General features: G+C 33.9%; 1 protein-coding gene across 6 annotated transcripts in view; it reads left to right on the top strand.

Moving 5' to 3' along the window:
• SNAP91 (synaptosome associated protein 91) overlaps nt 1-16143 on the top strand; it is a 151947-nt gene that overhangs the window by 72676 nt on the left and 63128 nt on the right. For all 6 annotated transcript variants that reach the window (XM_029943951.1, XM_029943950.1, XM_029943945.1 and 3 more), the window contains exons 9-12: nt 2274-2315; nt 8457-8527; nt 10553-10558; nt 13411-13438. In XM_029943951.1, coding sequence (XP_029799811.1) covers nt 2274-2315; nt 8457-8527; nt 10553-10558; nt 13411-13438 — 147 coding nt within the window. The remainder of the gene's footprint in view (nt 1-2273; nt 2316-8456; nt 8528-10552; nt 10559-13410; nt 13439-16143) is intronic.

The raw sequence follows: 16143 nt of genomic DNA, 5'->3' as shown, positions 1-16143 counted from the left end.
AATGTACAGAAGACTTGCAGCATGTCATATTTAAAATACAACTGGATATACTGCCTGTTTGGGAAATGTTAATAAATTTCCATACTAAAAGAAATGTAAACTTGTTGAACACCAGTATGGAAATATTCAAATATACCAGAAGAATTGCTTAAGGTGCAGAAAACTTCCATGGTTTGAATTCTTACAATGAAGTCTCCTAAAGCATAGAACTGAAACTTTGTAAAATAGTTGTTTTATAGGTAACAGGCGTTTTTGCTAAACACACTTCCCTTCTTATAGAACTAAGTTATTCTTAGTTTGCTATTCTAAGATAAATACCAAGTCGTAGGAGTTATATCTCCCAGAATATTTGCAGACAGAAAGTGATGAGATTTCTGTAATATAGCCACGCCTCAGCTCAAGCTTCCAATTACATTATGGTTCAGAAGTTCAGGTGAGTGAAAATAGCAGTGTCAAGAAAGAATTCCTAAATTATGTCTTTCTGTTCAAGAAGGATGTGTTAACTATTTAAGAGAAACACATCATTTTTACCAGGATGATCCCAATATTAAAGATCCATAATGCTTTAATTTCAAAAATTCTGACTTCATTCATATTAATATTTTAATGGATCACCTAACAGAGTATTAAAATATGGAAATAAATGGAATGAAGTTACCTTAGTTTATAATTTCCATAATTTGTAACCTTTAAGTGAGTTTAAGGAAGCAGGAGTAGCTTCCCTAAAGTCAGAATTCAGTCATTAGCAGCTAATGTCTCTACATCTGGGAAGAACCTGCAGCCCAAGTTGCTTTAGAAGGATGAGGGTCAGTGCTCTACCTCAGTGGTTCTTCACACTGGGCAATTAATGCTCCCCTCATCTCCCCAACAACCAATGTCTTAAGACATTTTTGGTTGTCACAACTGGAGGTGGGGGAAGTCTACAGGCATCCAGTAGGTAAAGACCAAAGATGTTGTTAATATCTGACAGTGCACAAGACAAACCCCATCAAAGAATTATCCCAAAATGTGAATAGTACCAAAGCTGAGAAACCTGCAATAGGCATCGAGAAAGCCAGAGAAATAGTTTGGTTAAGCATTTGTTACACAGGTGGATTCTTCAACCTCCAGTTTGTCTTATTGTCATTGTAGGAGCCCAACACTTAACACTTCATATTATTTGCTTCTGCATTTCCATCAACATGAAAGCAGTTCATTTCTCAGAGAGACTTGATTTAACCTACTTTGTTCCTTTGAGCCTAAACTTCATCTTTACATAAAATGAGAGAATTGGAGTTATGATTTGTATTTTTCTCCAAATTTTTATTTTGAATAATTTTTAAACCTAAAAATGAGTTGAGAGAACAAATAGTGAACACCTATGTACTCTCTTCATTGATTCACTCCATTAATATATTCCCATAGTCGTATTCTTTCTTGTTCTTTCTCTTTTTCTACTCTTCCTCCCTCCCCTACCTCTCTTCCCCAAGCTACCAACACTAAAAATTCAAATATGCTTTTACCTGTTAATTTCATGTCTACAAATATAACCTGCAGATGTATCCACACAGGTGTAAAATGGTATGTGCAGCATTGTAAGGCAAGAGTTTGGAAGCAACTTTAGTGTTCATTAATATATGACTTGTTGTATAAGTAAATAATAGGAATTGAAGCTGTTGTAAAAATAAGGAAACTCTATGTGTTAATGTGGATATAGGTCTAAGATATATCGTTAAATGAAAAATATAAGCCCAGTGTATGTAATACGCTATTATTGTATAGTAACATGGGAAATAAATATGTATTTATATATTTCTTATTTCCTTGGATATACATAAGGAAACTCTGGAAAGATACATAAGCAACAAACAAAATGGTTTTCTGTGGAAGGAGGAGTGGATACTATACCCTGAACAAGTTATTAAAACTAAATGAAACTTCCCTGTCCAGAGGACTTACTGGGTATAATTAAGTTAAATTTAGTGTAAGCATTTTTTTAGGCTTTTAGTTGCCTTTAGCCATGGGGAAAAACTTTAAATTTTATATTTCAATTTCTTAAATTTTGGGGGGGTTCTAATAAAATTCTGTGTATTTGTTATATCTAACTACATTAACAAAATCATTGCTTTGTTATACCTAGTGTAAAACTACACAAAGAATATTTTCAAAATGAGATTGACAATTCTTTTAACCAAGATTGAGCTATGGTTAACTAATTCTTGGGTAATCTGTTAAATGCAAAGACATTAATTTTTTAAATTCCCATTAAGTAACTTATTTTTTTTAATCTGCAGCAAGTTGGCATTGATAAAGGTGACATTCCTGACCTCACACAGGTAAGTGATTCTCTGAGTAAAATGTATGCATGAAATTATTACTCCAACGTTTGTCATTAGTTACCTAGATCATAGTCTTGTAAGCATTTGATGCATTTTGAATTTAAGTCAACCAGCTTTCTTGGAAATTATTCTAGCTTTATTTTTTCTAGCTATTGAATATATTTCTGGAGATAATATGAAGATTTTCCTGCCCATTTAACAGTTTCTTCTTTATAGCCAACTGAATTTACTTACTGAGACCATCTTTTTATTCTTGAACTTGATTCAAAATTAAGTCTTGGATAATATTTTAAAAATGCTTATCTATGAAAAGTGTCTATTGGTTGGCATGTTTTTTCTGCTTGTTCTTCTAGTGTTCAACATTTCCCAGGTATGCAGGAGGGGCATAAAGAGGGAGCACTCTGATACTGTAGTTCTACCGTACTCATTCTTGATTCCCCTATGAAGTGCTACTATAAAAGCACCTTTTTAAAAAAGTGGTAGTGCCAGATAAGTGATTTTTCTAGGGATCATCTAGTAAGCAAAAACAATAGTGGTGTTCTCTTAGCAATGTGTCAAGAGCATACATTGTAAGGCTCCTAATATATAGAGTCAAGACCATTCACATGTGCAGAATTACTTTGTGACTTTTCTTATAATTGGCAGGAGCTGTTTTTATTTAATCAACTCATTACTCTGTTATGGTAAATTTCTGTCCCAAACATGTCCTTTAACTAGAGATAGTGAGATGATAAGAGAGAACATAGAGCTTACATACCAACAATGAATATATGAGTCTTCTGTCTGTAAGTAAAAAGTAGTTGTAATAGAAGAAAATTGTCATAATACAAATCCACTTCTTAATAATGTAAAAATGCATATAATAGACTATAATCCTTTGAAATGTTTTTGTATTTAAAATAATTTTAACCTTAAATTTTTATTAAAAATTAGAAAACCTCAAAGTAATGGTCTTTGTATTTATGTTATTAAAATACCAATTAAATACCAATAATTTTTTATAAATAAAATTCTGAGAGCAATTCAGAACATGATTGCATTGCATTTTTTTGCTTTAAAAGTTGAGAGTTCACTGCTTCTAGTACACAGAATGTTAATGTAAGATATTTTTGCTATTATGATATGATACTATTCTTTGATCAGATATGTACCTGAATAAGATATTGGTATCATTTTTTATTAGATATAGATTTATGAATTTGATAACATCATAATAAAATGTAAAGGCAATCAGTGTGCTTTCATTTTAAATTATTTAATGATAATAAACATTTACATTGTAGTTTGGTAAAATAGCCCAGATACCATATTAACTTATAAAAGGTAGATATTAAAATATTTTGCTCAATGAATAGTTTTTAGAGATAGTAAATCATCTTTATTTCAACTGTATATACTTCTCTCACTGTGGAATAAAAGTAAAATTAAATATATTACCAGGGAGGGTCTCAGTTAAGAAAATAGATCCTCATTTGTCTCCATTTATATAGTGTTTTAAAGAAATAAAGAAAAGTTTAAAAGAATGCTTAAATATCTTTTTGTTTTTAAAATTAGAAAATTGTAGATATCATTGAAAGAAGGATTCACATACTTGGGTTTAATATTTAATGTTACTATAATATTCATTATCACGTACATAATCTTCTCTCAAGAAGTCCAGAGACATACTATTAAATGGTGTACATTGTGTTACTCTAATTTGCAGAAAAGAGATCCAATCCTAAAAGAAGGTAAAATATTGCCCTGGGTATCTGTGATTGAGATTCATTAGAATCTGGTATCATTCTTATTTCTGCTTTTTTAATGTCCTTAAAAGGCACATAAAGTTCCGTACTTATTTTTAAATTACTTCTTCACACACACTCAAACATTCCCTAGTTAATTTCTCCAGCATATACTTAAATCTCAATACAAGAGTATTGAGTGTTTCTGAAATTTCTTAGTAAGTAACCTAATTGTGATTTTTGTTAGGATTGTGACAGAGCTAAACATACTCCCTAATTCTTACTTAGAACCCCTTGCATAGGTCTAATGAAGGCTTCTAATTGATCTGGCAATCTAGACTACTAGGACAGTATGGTCAGGCAAAGCTGGAATGTGAGGTGTTCTAGGGTTCATCCTTTAGACAATGCTAGGCCAGGGTTAATCTGGAAATGGGTCAGAGATACCAGGTTGTGTGGCTCAGTTTAACACTTCTGAGATTAGGTTCTGCTCTCTGCCTGCTCTTGTGTGGCCATCATGGCCACAATCTAGCTGTGGCAGTAAATCCAAAATACCCAACACGGAAGAGAGTTAAGGAGGAGATGGAGGTCAGAAGGCTACCTACTGACTGGGAGTAAGAATAGGCTGCTTATAACTGGAAAGATGAGAATTCTTCTTACAGCAAGATAGGGCAGAGTAATTTAATGGACATCGTTTTGTTTGGAAAATGCACAATAAATACCAGTGTGGTCATGTGTAGCCCTCTTTAAATTATTGTGTATATAATATCATCGTAACTGTGTTTAAATAATTTATGAGCATCAGTGAACTTTTAACAAAACATTCAAAAATGCTGTATTGGGTGAGAAGAGGAATACAGTATCAGAACCACTTCTTAGCACTTTCAAATGGATTCTAAGGTCTAATGATCAAAAATTCAAATGATCTTTTGGTTGCTTTTCTTTCTGTTTGGTTTAATGATGCATTAGAATCTAAAGCATCTGAATTGTAGATGAATGCTTCATTTTTGATTCTGGACTCACAAGTCAGCTTTGAATTTGTTCCAAGGAAAGGATTTTCAAAATATCATTTTCTGTTTGGGGTGTGTATATGCATGTGTGTGCATTCCAAATTTAAAATATCTCCATGTATGAAAAAATCTTAGGTTTGCTGGTTAGGTATTCTGGTTTATCTGAAAACTGCTGGTAAAGAAAAGTTTTTTAAAAATGTACCACTGATGAATGGGTAACTGTGATACATTGCTATTACCAATCAGCTTTCACAGGCTGACTCTGATCTTCAGATTGGTGTTTTCCGCCTGATTGGTCTATTGACTTCAGCATTTTAAAAAATAAGCAGCTAAAGATACTGCAAAATTATAGTTTGTTATTTTAAATTCCTTTTCCAAAACCAGAGGTATTCTCAAAGCTTTGTTCTTTGGGAATTTGAACCGTGTTTGTCTGTCTACTACATGCCAAGATAGACTCCATGCCATTGATGGAGTTAAGGCAGCCGATACTGCTGCATTTGCGAGTATTGCTATCAAAGTCTTTTTGTCTTCCAGAAACACATGAGGAATTTACTTCTATTACATTTCACATGTCCTTATAAGAACTACAAATGATGAGGCATTGTTAAACCTATAAGATAAAATGCTCCAATCTTAATTGTATGTGCAATTCATTACAAAATAACTCCCTTTAAACACAGATGTCAGATTTGTAGTCTATGCCCTTAGAAAGATTTTTTAAACTATTATGATTTTTGTGACTGCTACTTTATTTTAAACTTTTCATCCTTAAATTATTTTAAAAAACCTTGCAAAAAGAATGGAATTGCAAACTGTCCCTGGTTTTTGGTTTGTTTGTTTTTAAGAAACTAAGGAAGTTTATAGGAGAAAACACCACCTCTTTATCTTATATTGTTCTACTTGGTGACTGTAAGTAGCATTTGTCTTTTTTTTTAATCTTTATTTTTAAGTTTATTTAATTATTTTTTATAATAGTTTATTGTCAAATTGGTTTCCATACAACCCCCAGTGCTTCTCCCCACAAGTGCCCCCCGCCATCAGCGCCTTCCCCCCCACCCTCCTTCAGCCCTCGGTTCCTTTTCAGTATTCAATAGTCTCTCATGATTTCTGTCTTTCTTTCTTCCCAACTCTTTCCCCCTTCCCCTCCCTATGGTCTCCTGTTAGGTGTCTCCTGTTAGACCTATGAGTGCAAACATATGGTATCTGTCCTTCTCTGCCTGACTTATTTCGCTTAGCATGACACCCTCGAGGTCCATCCACTTTGCTACAAATGGTCAGATTTCATTCTTTCTCATTGCCATGTAGTATTCCATTGTATATACATACCACATCTTCTTGATCCACTCATCAGGTGATGGACATTTAGGCTCTTTCCATGATTTGGCTATTGTTGACAGTGCTGCTATGAACACTGGGGTACATGTGCTCCTATGCATCAGCATTTCTGTATCCCTTGGGTAGATCCCCAGCAGTGCTATTGCTGGGTCATAGGGGAGTTCTGTCGACAGTTTTTTGAGGAACCTCCACACTGTTTTCCAGAGCAGCTGCACCAGCATTTGTCTTTTTAAACAGTTTTAGCATAGAATCACATTTTCTTTACTTTCCATTTAACATTTAGAAGACCTATGTCATGTAACTAGAGAGAGGTTCTGTGGCTTGATGTATTTTTTCCTTACTACAAGCCCAGTGGAAAAAAATAGAAATATGAAAATTTTTGAAGTTCTACTCCCAGGCTTCCTAGGTTCCATTATTATGGCAATTATAGCAATAATAATTATGAAAATTAGCATGACAATGTTGAAGTTATTGGGTGTTAATTTGCCTAAAAATTGTGAAGCTCTTTCTGTCTTTTTTCCTTTTGAGGAGATAATGCATATTCTGTTTATTAAATGAACATGTCTTTATAGTGTACTTTTTGTGCTATAGAGCAAAATTTTCCTTGTATCTTAAAATTTTATTTTTTTTAAACTTAGAGATATACTCTTATTTGCAATTTGTTGGAATTTCTTGAGTAGGCTTACCATCACCTGGGTTATATTTTTAAATTATAACTTTGATAATTTTCTAAATTATAATCATTACTCTTTTTACTCTATAGTCCATAACATTTTAGATAATGTCCATAGGTCTGATCTTTCTACCCTACTTCTGTCACTTTGATGAAGTGAATATTTTTGTTCACTTAATTGTTTACATTTATAAATTTACATGTTTGGCTCATTTAGTAATTTATGCTTACATTAATCATATAATTACATATATAATAATCACATAATTGTTAAGATGGCTCATGGGTCTATTTGTGAAGTGAAAATGGTATTAAATATCCATAATTTTTAAAATTAAAAATTTTAAATAAGAATTTTACTTTAATTTGTCATTAAAGGTACAATGTAAAATGTACAGTTGTATGAATTGTCTTGAGTTCTGTGAGCTGTTTTAGCAGTTAGCATAGTTAAAGGTCTTCAAAATTAACTTCATATTAATTTAAAGGCTAATTGTTAGAACTAAATGGATCTATAAATGTGGTTACATATTTCATTCATGGAATGCTGTTCTTTGAATGCTTACACTGCCATTAATGTCTAATTTAGGTTAAAATTATTTAAAGATGATGTTAAATTTCTAACTCTAGCTTGAGGAATAGATGAAGGTTCATATATATATGAACCTAGTATTTCTCTTTCTAATATACAATAAAATGCCATCACTTTGTATCGCCTAAAATGTTATTATGAAAACAATTCAGGTACCTTTTAATAATAGAGTTGGAATATATTAAGTTTGGCAATACACAGTTGTATAACATTATCATATTTACTAAAAGTATTTATTATGGATATAAATTAAGTGGCTCAGTAATAAGAAAATCTTACTTGTTGACTATTAAAGGTGTATTCTTTTCTCCACAACTAACACTTATCTCCCCCCACTTTTACTTAATTTAGTAACAATTTTTCCCAACATTTTAGTCAAACATAGATATGTGAGAGTTTACTGTCTTTTCAAACCTCTGTAAATTTGTGTTTGGGGACTTATATTTCTTACTTGGATACAAATACCTATTCTTTTTTCATGTGGTCTTGTGGAAATATATGGTGAACTTGATTTGAGTGTACTGCATATAAATAACATCATAGAAAAAGTTTATCCAATGTAATCTCTACACTGAAACCACGCTGTAGTGCTATTTGTTATGCCGTGGAGTTAAGTATATGTAAGATGGGCCTGTCTGAGATTCCATGGAATTGAAATATTTAAGTACCAAAAGACTTGGAATGAAGTCATCTCACATATGTATTGGGGTCCACCCACAGAACTCCACCATACAGAGTTACAGTGATGTTCCAGTGTATTTACTTTGAAAGAAAGCAATGCAGACATTTATTTTTACTTTCTTATTATAGGCTCCCAGCAGTCTTATGGAGACCCTTGAACAACATCTAAATACATTAGAAGGAAAGAAACCCGGAAACAAGTACGCATTAGTTGTATATTCTAAATAAGATGAAAAATGCTACAGTCGTTCTTTATAAGAATGAGATGTATCATGGTACCTCATATACTACTACAGATTTAGAGTATGCTTTATTGTAATTCTTCTAGGTCCCCTCAGAAACCTCATTCATCTGATTAACTTGTGACAATGTGACCCCTTATATAGGCAATCTGTCTGCAGCCTCATGCAGTGAATTAGTAGGTCGTACATAGGTTGCCTGAACCTGCTGACATATATACCTTCCCTTAGAGGAGATTCACAATATACAGAAAAAGAGTTGCTCATGATTAAAAATTGAGGCTGCGTTATTGGGCATATGAGTAAAGCAGTTAGTTTCATAGGTAGCCTTGAACATTCCTTACATTGCCAATTCTGTTGTGAAAAAAGCAAAGCCCTCAAGTATAATTTTCTGCATTCTAGACTCTCCCCCACTTGAACCATTCAGCATGGCATGCTGCTGACATTTTGCTCGGAGATCTTTTTACAGAGAGAATAGCAATCAGCAATAAATGCAGTTTTAGTGGATTTTCATATCTTTGTGTTGGGGCACATATATTTTTCACTGTTTTTACTCATTGCATGCAAAAATGTCCAAGTCCATTTCTTTTCTTCTCTCAAGCAAGTATCAAACTGGTCTATTCACAAGACTCAGTGCTTTCCAGTCTTTGTGCCTTACTTAAATTATAGTTCTGCTAGTCTTGGATGCCTACCTTCCTTGTCTCCGTGTGTGCAAATCTTACCCATCCTGGGAAGGCTTTCTCATTAAGCCTTCCTTAATCATGTACTACCCTGTGTTGTGGCCATTTTATTCCCATATATGTGGTTTAAATAGGTTTTCTGAATCTAAAATTCAGGGATTGTTTTATACTTCATTGTCTCCACTGATAGATCTCTCTACAGAGTGAGCTTGAAATCTGTCTTTGATGGCCCCAGCTGTTTGTTTATTCCATTTAGATTGACAGCAGAACTTAACAGAGTTGACCTATGAAGTGATCATTGCAGGGCTGTATGCTGACCATGGATTTTGCCTATCAAAATGCAACTTCTTTCTGCTTTCTTCTCTCTTGGCATTCACCCAGAATTTAGATTCATGTCTTAATGTTACTTTTTGCTTATTGTTTCATTAGCTAAATGTAATTTCTATCATCTTCTCCAAGTCAGTGTAAAAAGTATTGCATATTTTAAATTTTTCAATGATAGTAGCATAGGAATCTCTCCAGGCAGTTATGGCAGGGCTGTTGAGTATGATGCATGACAGGACTTCTCAGGGGCTCTGTCAAGGTTATCACTATAGTGCAAGGTCTGTCCCTGCTTCATCGTGGTCATTTATGTGGATGATCAGACTTTCGTGGATAAATTGATGTCAACTAAAAGATATGAGAGTACATTAAGTGACATGGGAGTACATTAGTTACCCAATTCCAGTTATTGCGGGGGGCACCCAGTGTTAGAGTATCTAAGAAGCCAAAGGAGTTATATAGGATTTAAGCAAAAGGAGGCATGAAGCCTAAGAAATGTCCCTGCTCCTTTGATAGAAAGACCTCAAGCTAAGGAAATATGCACATCCCCTGGACTTAAAGCCTCTCCCTTGGGCATTGCCCGATACGCATTGGTGAAAAGTCAGCTGGTCTGTACTCTTCCCCCCTCAGAGTCCCACAGAACCACACTCTCCCCTTGTTAAGTCTGCCAATGCTGCAGTCAACAGAAAAGCAGCCTTCTAGAGTGAATTTCATTAGCCCCAACTTCAAGTCTAAATTTGCAGTCACATTTCTAAGAGCAGGGAAATCGAATTTCAGTGATCTTCTGTTTTGGATTACCTTTGGCTGAGCATAATGTTTCTCTCTTTTTTAAAAATCATTTTATGCTTGTCATATTTCTTTTCTGAATTGGCTGAGAGACTAAATATGAGCTTGTCTTTTGCTTCTTCCCTATTTTTTAAAAAATTAAACTATAGTAGTTAACTGTTTTCTTCTTTGTATGTTTGTGCTTACCTGGGAACTTAAGTGAAGGGTGAGTACTATAATGAGTGGCTTTTTTGCATTTGGTTATACTGAAAATGCAAAAAAGCACTCCTAAGACTCCACATTTGGGATTTAGAACATTTAAAACTGATTTCTGTCAATTTTACACATCTGTGTTTTTCATCATACTTTTTTTTTTTTTTACTTGTCTTTCAAGGTGACTGGCATAAATGGTTTTACTTTATTGTGGTCTTCTCAGATCAAGACTACCAGTCTCTCTTAGATATATCACTCTTAGATTTTGGAAGTAAAATTTTTTTATTTGATTAGTGAACAAGAGATTTTCCCATGGCATATGGCAGGAGGGCCAAAAGACAGTATTATAGAGAAAATTAAAGTTGTTTGTCTTTCAGTAGCAGTAAAAAATTGTTCTAATCTCTCAGTCAAGGAAATGCTTACAATGAAACATTTTTAAATGTCTCTTATAAAAATATGTATGCTCTTTATAGTTAATGGCTTTTATCCACTGATATGTATTTTTAAAGTCTTATGCAGTACTATGTGATATATTTGTATATTGTATGTTCCTGTGATTCTATAGAACAAAAGAAAAATTGATTTTATTTTATATGTGGGTTTACTAAGTATTGAGGGTACAGATAACCTGAGATAAATCTGTTATAATTAAAGCTATTTGGAAGATATTGATAGGTTTTTCACAGCTATGTTTTTTTGTCTTCAATCTACCATCTATAACCAAAATTATGTAGAGATTATTATTGTGAATAAGACATAACAAAATATCCTCATTTGATGATTAACTATTAACGTCTTGGAAGGAAACCTTGGCGTTTTCTAGGTTCATCATAAAAACCCATGGATTTTTCTAAAGCATTTCACAGAACTTAGAAAAGGACTATATGGGTTATTCATTCTCTTCTAAAATTATATTTGTGCTTTATTCTTCTTAACACAGTTTATTATGTACTAGATTTCTTTCTTTAAACATTAAAATGAGTATTGGCTTTTAGTAAGTGTCATTATATAAAAGATGATAGCATTTTCTTTTCTAAAGGGCAAATGACCAATGGTAGGGTATTAAATCAACCAAGAAACTGGTGAAAGGAAGCAGTTCGTATGTTGTGTAAGAGGGGAACACATAGGCAGGGGCCATGTGTGTTTTTGTCAGGACAGTCCAGAATGTGAAATGAGTGCAGGCTCTGGGCATCAAATGGACTTGGACTAGAGTCTTAAATCCACCATTAAAGAATGATGAGGCTTGGGCAAGTTATTTACTTCACTGAGCCTTGCAGCCCTTAAATTTTAATCAGTGATTAATGATGCTTTTTAAAGCTATGGCCCAAGGGGAGCACACCTTGTTCTGACCTCTTATATGAAATTATGGCAAAGGCTAAGCATGGTCCATAAGAACAGAGGTCACATTTCCTGACAGTTTAGTTTCACACAAAATATTTTTAAGACTCTTGGTTAATTTTTTTTGTACAAGGAGTACATGAATGTATTCTTATTCTAAAATTCAATTAATACAGAAATAACAGTGCCTGCAAAATGCCAGATGTTGTGTAAAGTGCTGGGAATATAAAGCAATGGGATGGATTCCCTTTCTTCAGAGAATTTAGCATCTAGTGAAAACGATAACTAAACAGACAAAGTACAGTGTGGCAAGTGGGGTGATGACTGGACAGAAACGGGAGCTTTTATTTATTTGCTTAATCTGTAAGTAACTAGAAGTGTCATTTAGTAATAGCGCTCACCCAGGAGCTTGGCAAACGGATTCTTTTGCCAGTTACGGCATTTGTACCTAGGTTTGAGCATGATAATCTTCAAATAGCAGGTATTTGCAAATAAAGTTGAACATCAAAGTCATTAATGTGACATAATATTATTACCTTTATTTTGCTACATTCAATAAAACAAAAATTCATGATACAATACAAAATTTCAGTTACTAAATCTCTGCTAATATTGTTTTGCTAGTGCTACTTGTGATATTTTATTCTGTAGATGAGTAGAAAACCAACCATGCCATCCTGAACAATTCTGACACTAGGCTTCCTATTGAAATATATTTTTTCTTCATTTTGTTTCATTATTAAATTATTTTCCACCAACCTGGGTTGGTAAACAGTAACAGTTTAAGCAGCTGTTTCTGAAGCACTTTACTAGAGATCATGTACAATAGTCAGTGCTAGTAGTAATCTCACTAAAAAATTTTTTACTGCTTTCTAATTTTTCACTCCTTTAGAAACAAGCATTGAGGTTACTGTTCTTTTTCAAGCTCCCACTATTTTGAACAAGAGAATAAGAATATTTTCCATAGATAGTTTTCACTAAAGCTATGAACAAAACTTCAAGAGTATACTATGTGTAGTATAGTATAGAAGTTGAGACACATTTCAGACACAGGGCTCATAGGGACTTTTCAAAGTCTAGTGTTACTTTTATGCATCTCAATTGTAATTAAATGAATCACAGTGTACCTTAATGAGTTTTCTAACGTTTTAAAATAGTACATCAGAGGGTTTTTTTTAATTCTGCAAAACACTATATTCCCCAAGTCTTGGCAACATTTTGTAAATTCCAAATTTATTTTTGATGGACATAGGCAATAATGATCAAAGAATTGAGTTGCTAGAGATATTTAAAAAAAAAACTTGAGTTTCAGAATTTCTAGTACTAGATACTAAGTGAATGGAAAACATTGAACGAGGATGTCATAAGTGAATGAAAGAAAAATTATTTTTTAAAAAATAGTTTATCCATTACTAAAGCACCTGTATGTAAATGAGTTAATACTTGACCAAGCAATACCAAACTTAAATGCTTCTACAAATTTATTCATGTATATTCAGTTTTAATTTTTTTTTGGTTGCCTTTTAGATCTGGTGCTCCCTCTCCATTAAGTAAGGTAAGTTTGCTCTTTGTTTTGACCATTTTAGCAATTTTTGAGTGTACAGTTCAGTGGTATTAACATCCACATTGTTGTGCAACTGCGCTGTCATCCCATTTCTAGAACTTTTTTCATCCAGAGTGAAACTCTGTACCCTTTCAACACTAACTCTACATCCTTCTCCTCAGCCCCAGGCAATCACCATTCTACTTTCTGTCTCTGAATTTGACTACTCTGGATTCCTCAAATAAGTGGACTTATCCAGTGTCTGTCCTTTTTTGATTGGCTTGTTTTCCTTAGCATAATATCTTGGGAAATTTATGCTGTAGCATGTGTCAGAATTTCCTTCCATTTTAAGTGTGAATAACATTCCATGGTATGTGTACATTTTCTTCATCCATCCGTCAATGGTCACTTGGGTTGTCTCCACCTTTTAAAGGCTGTTGTGTAAAGTATACTGTTGTGTGTACATGGGTGTAAAGAAACCTGTTTGAGTTCCTCCCTTCAGTTCTTTCAGTATATACTCAAAAGTGAAATCTCTGGATCATGGTGATTTTATTTTTAAGTTTTTGAGAAAAGGAATGGTAAATTTTGTGTGTTCTACTCTATATCAGTTTCTCAGTCCAGTGTACTATGGCAGTGTCTTCTTAGTCCTCTATTTGGACTAAGTTTTCAAGTAAGAGAAAGCTTCATACGTTTCTATTTCCACTGAAAACAAACATAACATTTTACTAGTTACAAAGCACATACATACTCGGAATCACAGCTATGTGAGATAAGTAAAGCACATAGTTTTGTGCATGTTGGTTTAAAAAGTCAGCTGTAACTGGATGTCTTTCTGCAAGCATGCTTTTTAGACAGTCTACTATAATGATTTTAATAATTCTTTCAACTCCCTCAATCATGAAGGACATGATTGAGATTATCAGTGACAATGGCATTTTTTCCCTAGGTTGGTAGTTCACAGTTTCCATTGTACTTTTTGGGCAAAAATATAATAAATGTGCTCTTTCCTCTATGACAGCTTCCCATTATGTGATTGCTGTTATTACAAACATAAGGATATCATTATGACTGCAGTGCTTCCCAGATACCCTGTACTGGGTCAGTATGGGGCTGGCTGCCTAAGATTCCCTGGGCAGCTCAAACATGAAGAATCCTGGTGATTGTGATGTAAAGCCAGGTTTAAAATCATTATGTCTCTGTGAAAAATCACAACGTATGACTATAGAATAGAGTGTGATAAAAATTATGGCATCATTTGGGATGGTTCTCTCTCCACATTTTAGCCAAGTCAAATTTTATTGGTATTTTCTTTTTGTAATAACAGGATTATTCTGGTTCTGTTTCCCTAGACCTCTTGTTTCATCAGAACTTATAGTTACAAGGCAGGTTTTAATGGGTCTTTGAAGACCTTTGTTTCTGCATTTATGTTGGTAGATTCATTGTCATCATTAGTTCTCAGTGGTATTTTCATAAACTTACTTTCCAAACTGATTTGCATGTATTGGTTTAAAGAACACTAATTTCTTTTAGAGGAGTTGTCAGTATCCACAATGAAAGACATACAAATTAAATTTTATTAGTCCTTTCTATTCCCTTGATAATCTTTCATGCTCCATTTGAAAACTTTTAATTGTTGGTGCAGAGAAGGATCTGAGTTAACCTTTTCTGAGCAGCAGTATCCCTCCTCAGGTGTTTGTTGACATGCTGAATGCTTTGCACTTGTGTATCTATTGAATTGTGCCTTCTTGATTCATAGACCAATAGCATTAGACAAATACTGCTTAAGTCTAAAATCCCTACACATTCTCTCCTCAGTTCTTTTTCTAAAAATTTATTCTTTTTAAAGCTTTCATTTTTGCAGTTGTTTGAAATGTTTATTTTTGAGAGAGAGAGAGACAGAGAGAGAATGCAAGCTGGAGAGGGGGATAGAGGATCTGAAGTGGGCTCTGCACTGACAGCAGCAAGCCCGATGTGGGGCTCAAACCCACAAACCATGAGACCGTGACCTGAGTGAAAGTCAGACACTCAACTGACAGAGCCACCCAGCTGCCCATAAAGAATTTGATATTCTGTGCTGACAGCTCAGAGCCTGGAGCCTGCTTCAGATTCTGTGTGTGTCTCTCTCTCTTTGCCCCTCACTCCTGCTCTCCTTCCTTCCTTCCTTCCTTCCTTTTTTCCTTCTCTCTTTATCTCTCAAAAATAAATACAAAACATGAAAAAAAAAATCAGTCCAACACGTGGCACCTGGGTAGATCAGTAGGTTAAGTGTCTGACTCTTGTGAGATGGAGTCCTGTGTCAGGTTCCACAGTGAACATGGATTAGGATTCTTTCTCTACTTTTCTCTCAGCGCCTCCCCCATTTGCAAATGCACACTCCTTTTCCCTCTCTCTCTAAAATAAATAAACATTTTTAAAAAACAATAAATAAACCAGCCCAGGACAGTAACTGTTAGATTTTTATTTTACTTGTTTAGTTTTATCTGTGTCATACTGGAGATTGGATATAGTCGTGATAAGCTATCAGTGGCCTTGAATCTTGTTTATGAATTGTTCTCTGTCATCTGTGAATTATTTTGAAAGTTAGACTTCTAGAATTTAAAGGCATCTGAGAAGACTTTATATGAAGTCTGATTAGGATGTAAAGGAAAAAGAATGGCCTCGGTTTTATAGCAATTATTACAATTGATAATTTTCTTTTCACTTTTAGCCGCTAGTGA

This window comes from Suricata suricatta, chromosome 7, assembly GCF_006229205.1.
Source record: "Suricata suricatta isolate VVHF042 chromosome 7, meerkat_22Aug2017_6uvM2_HiC, whole genome shotgun sequence".
NCBI lineage: Eukaryota > Metazoa > Chordata > Mammalia > Carnivora > Herpestidae > Suricata > Suricata suricatta.
Note: the sequence above shows the minus strand (reverse complement) of the source record. Positions and strands in the feature narration are given on the sequence as shown.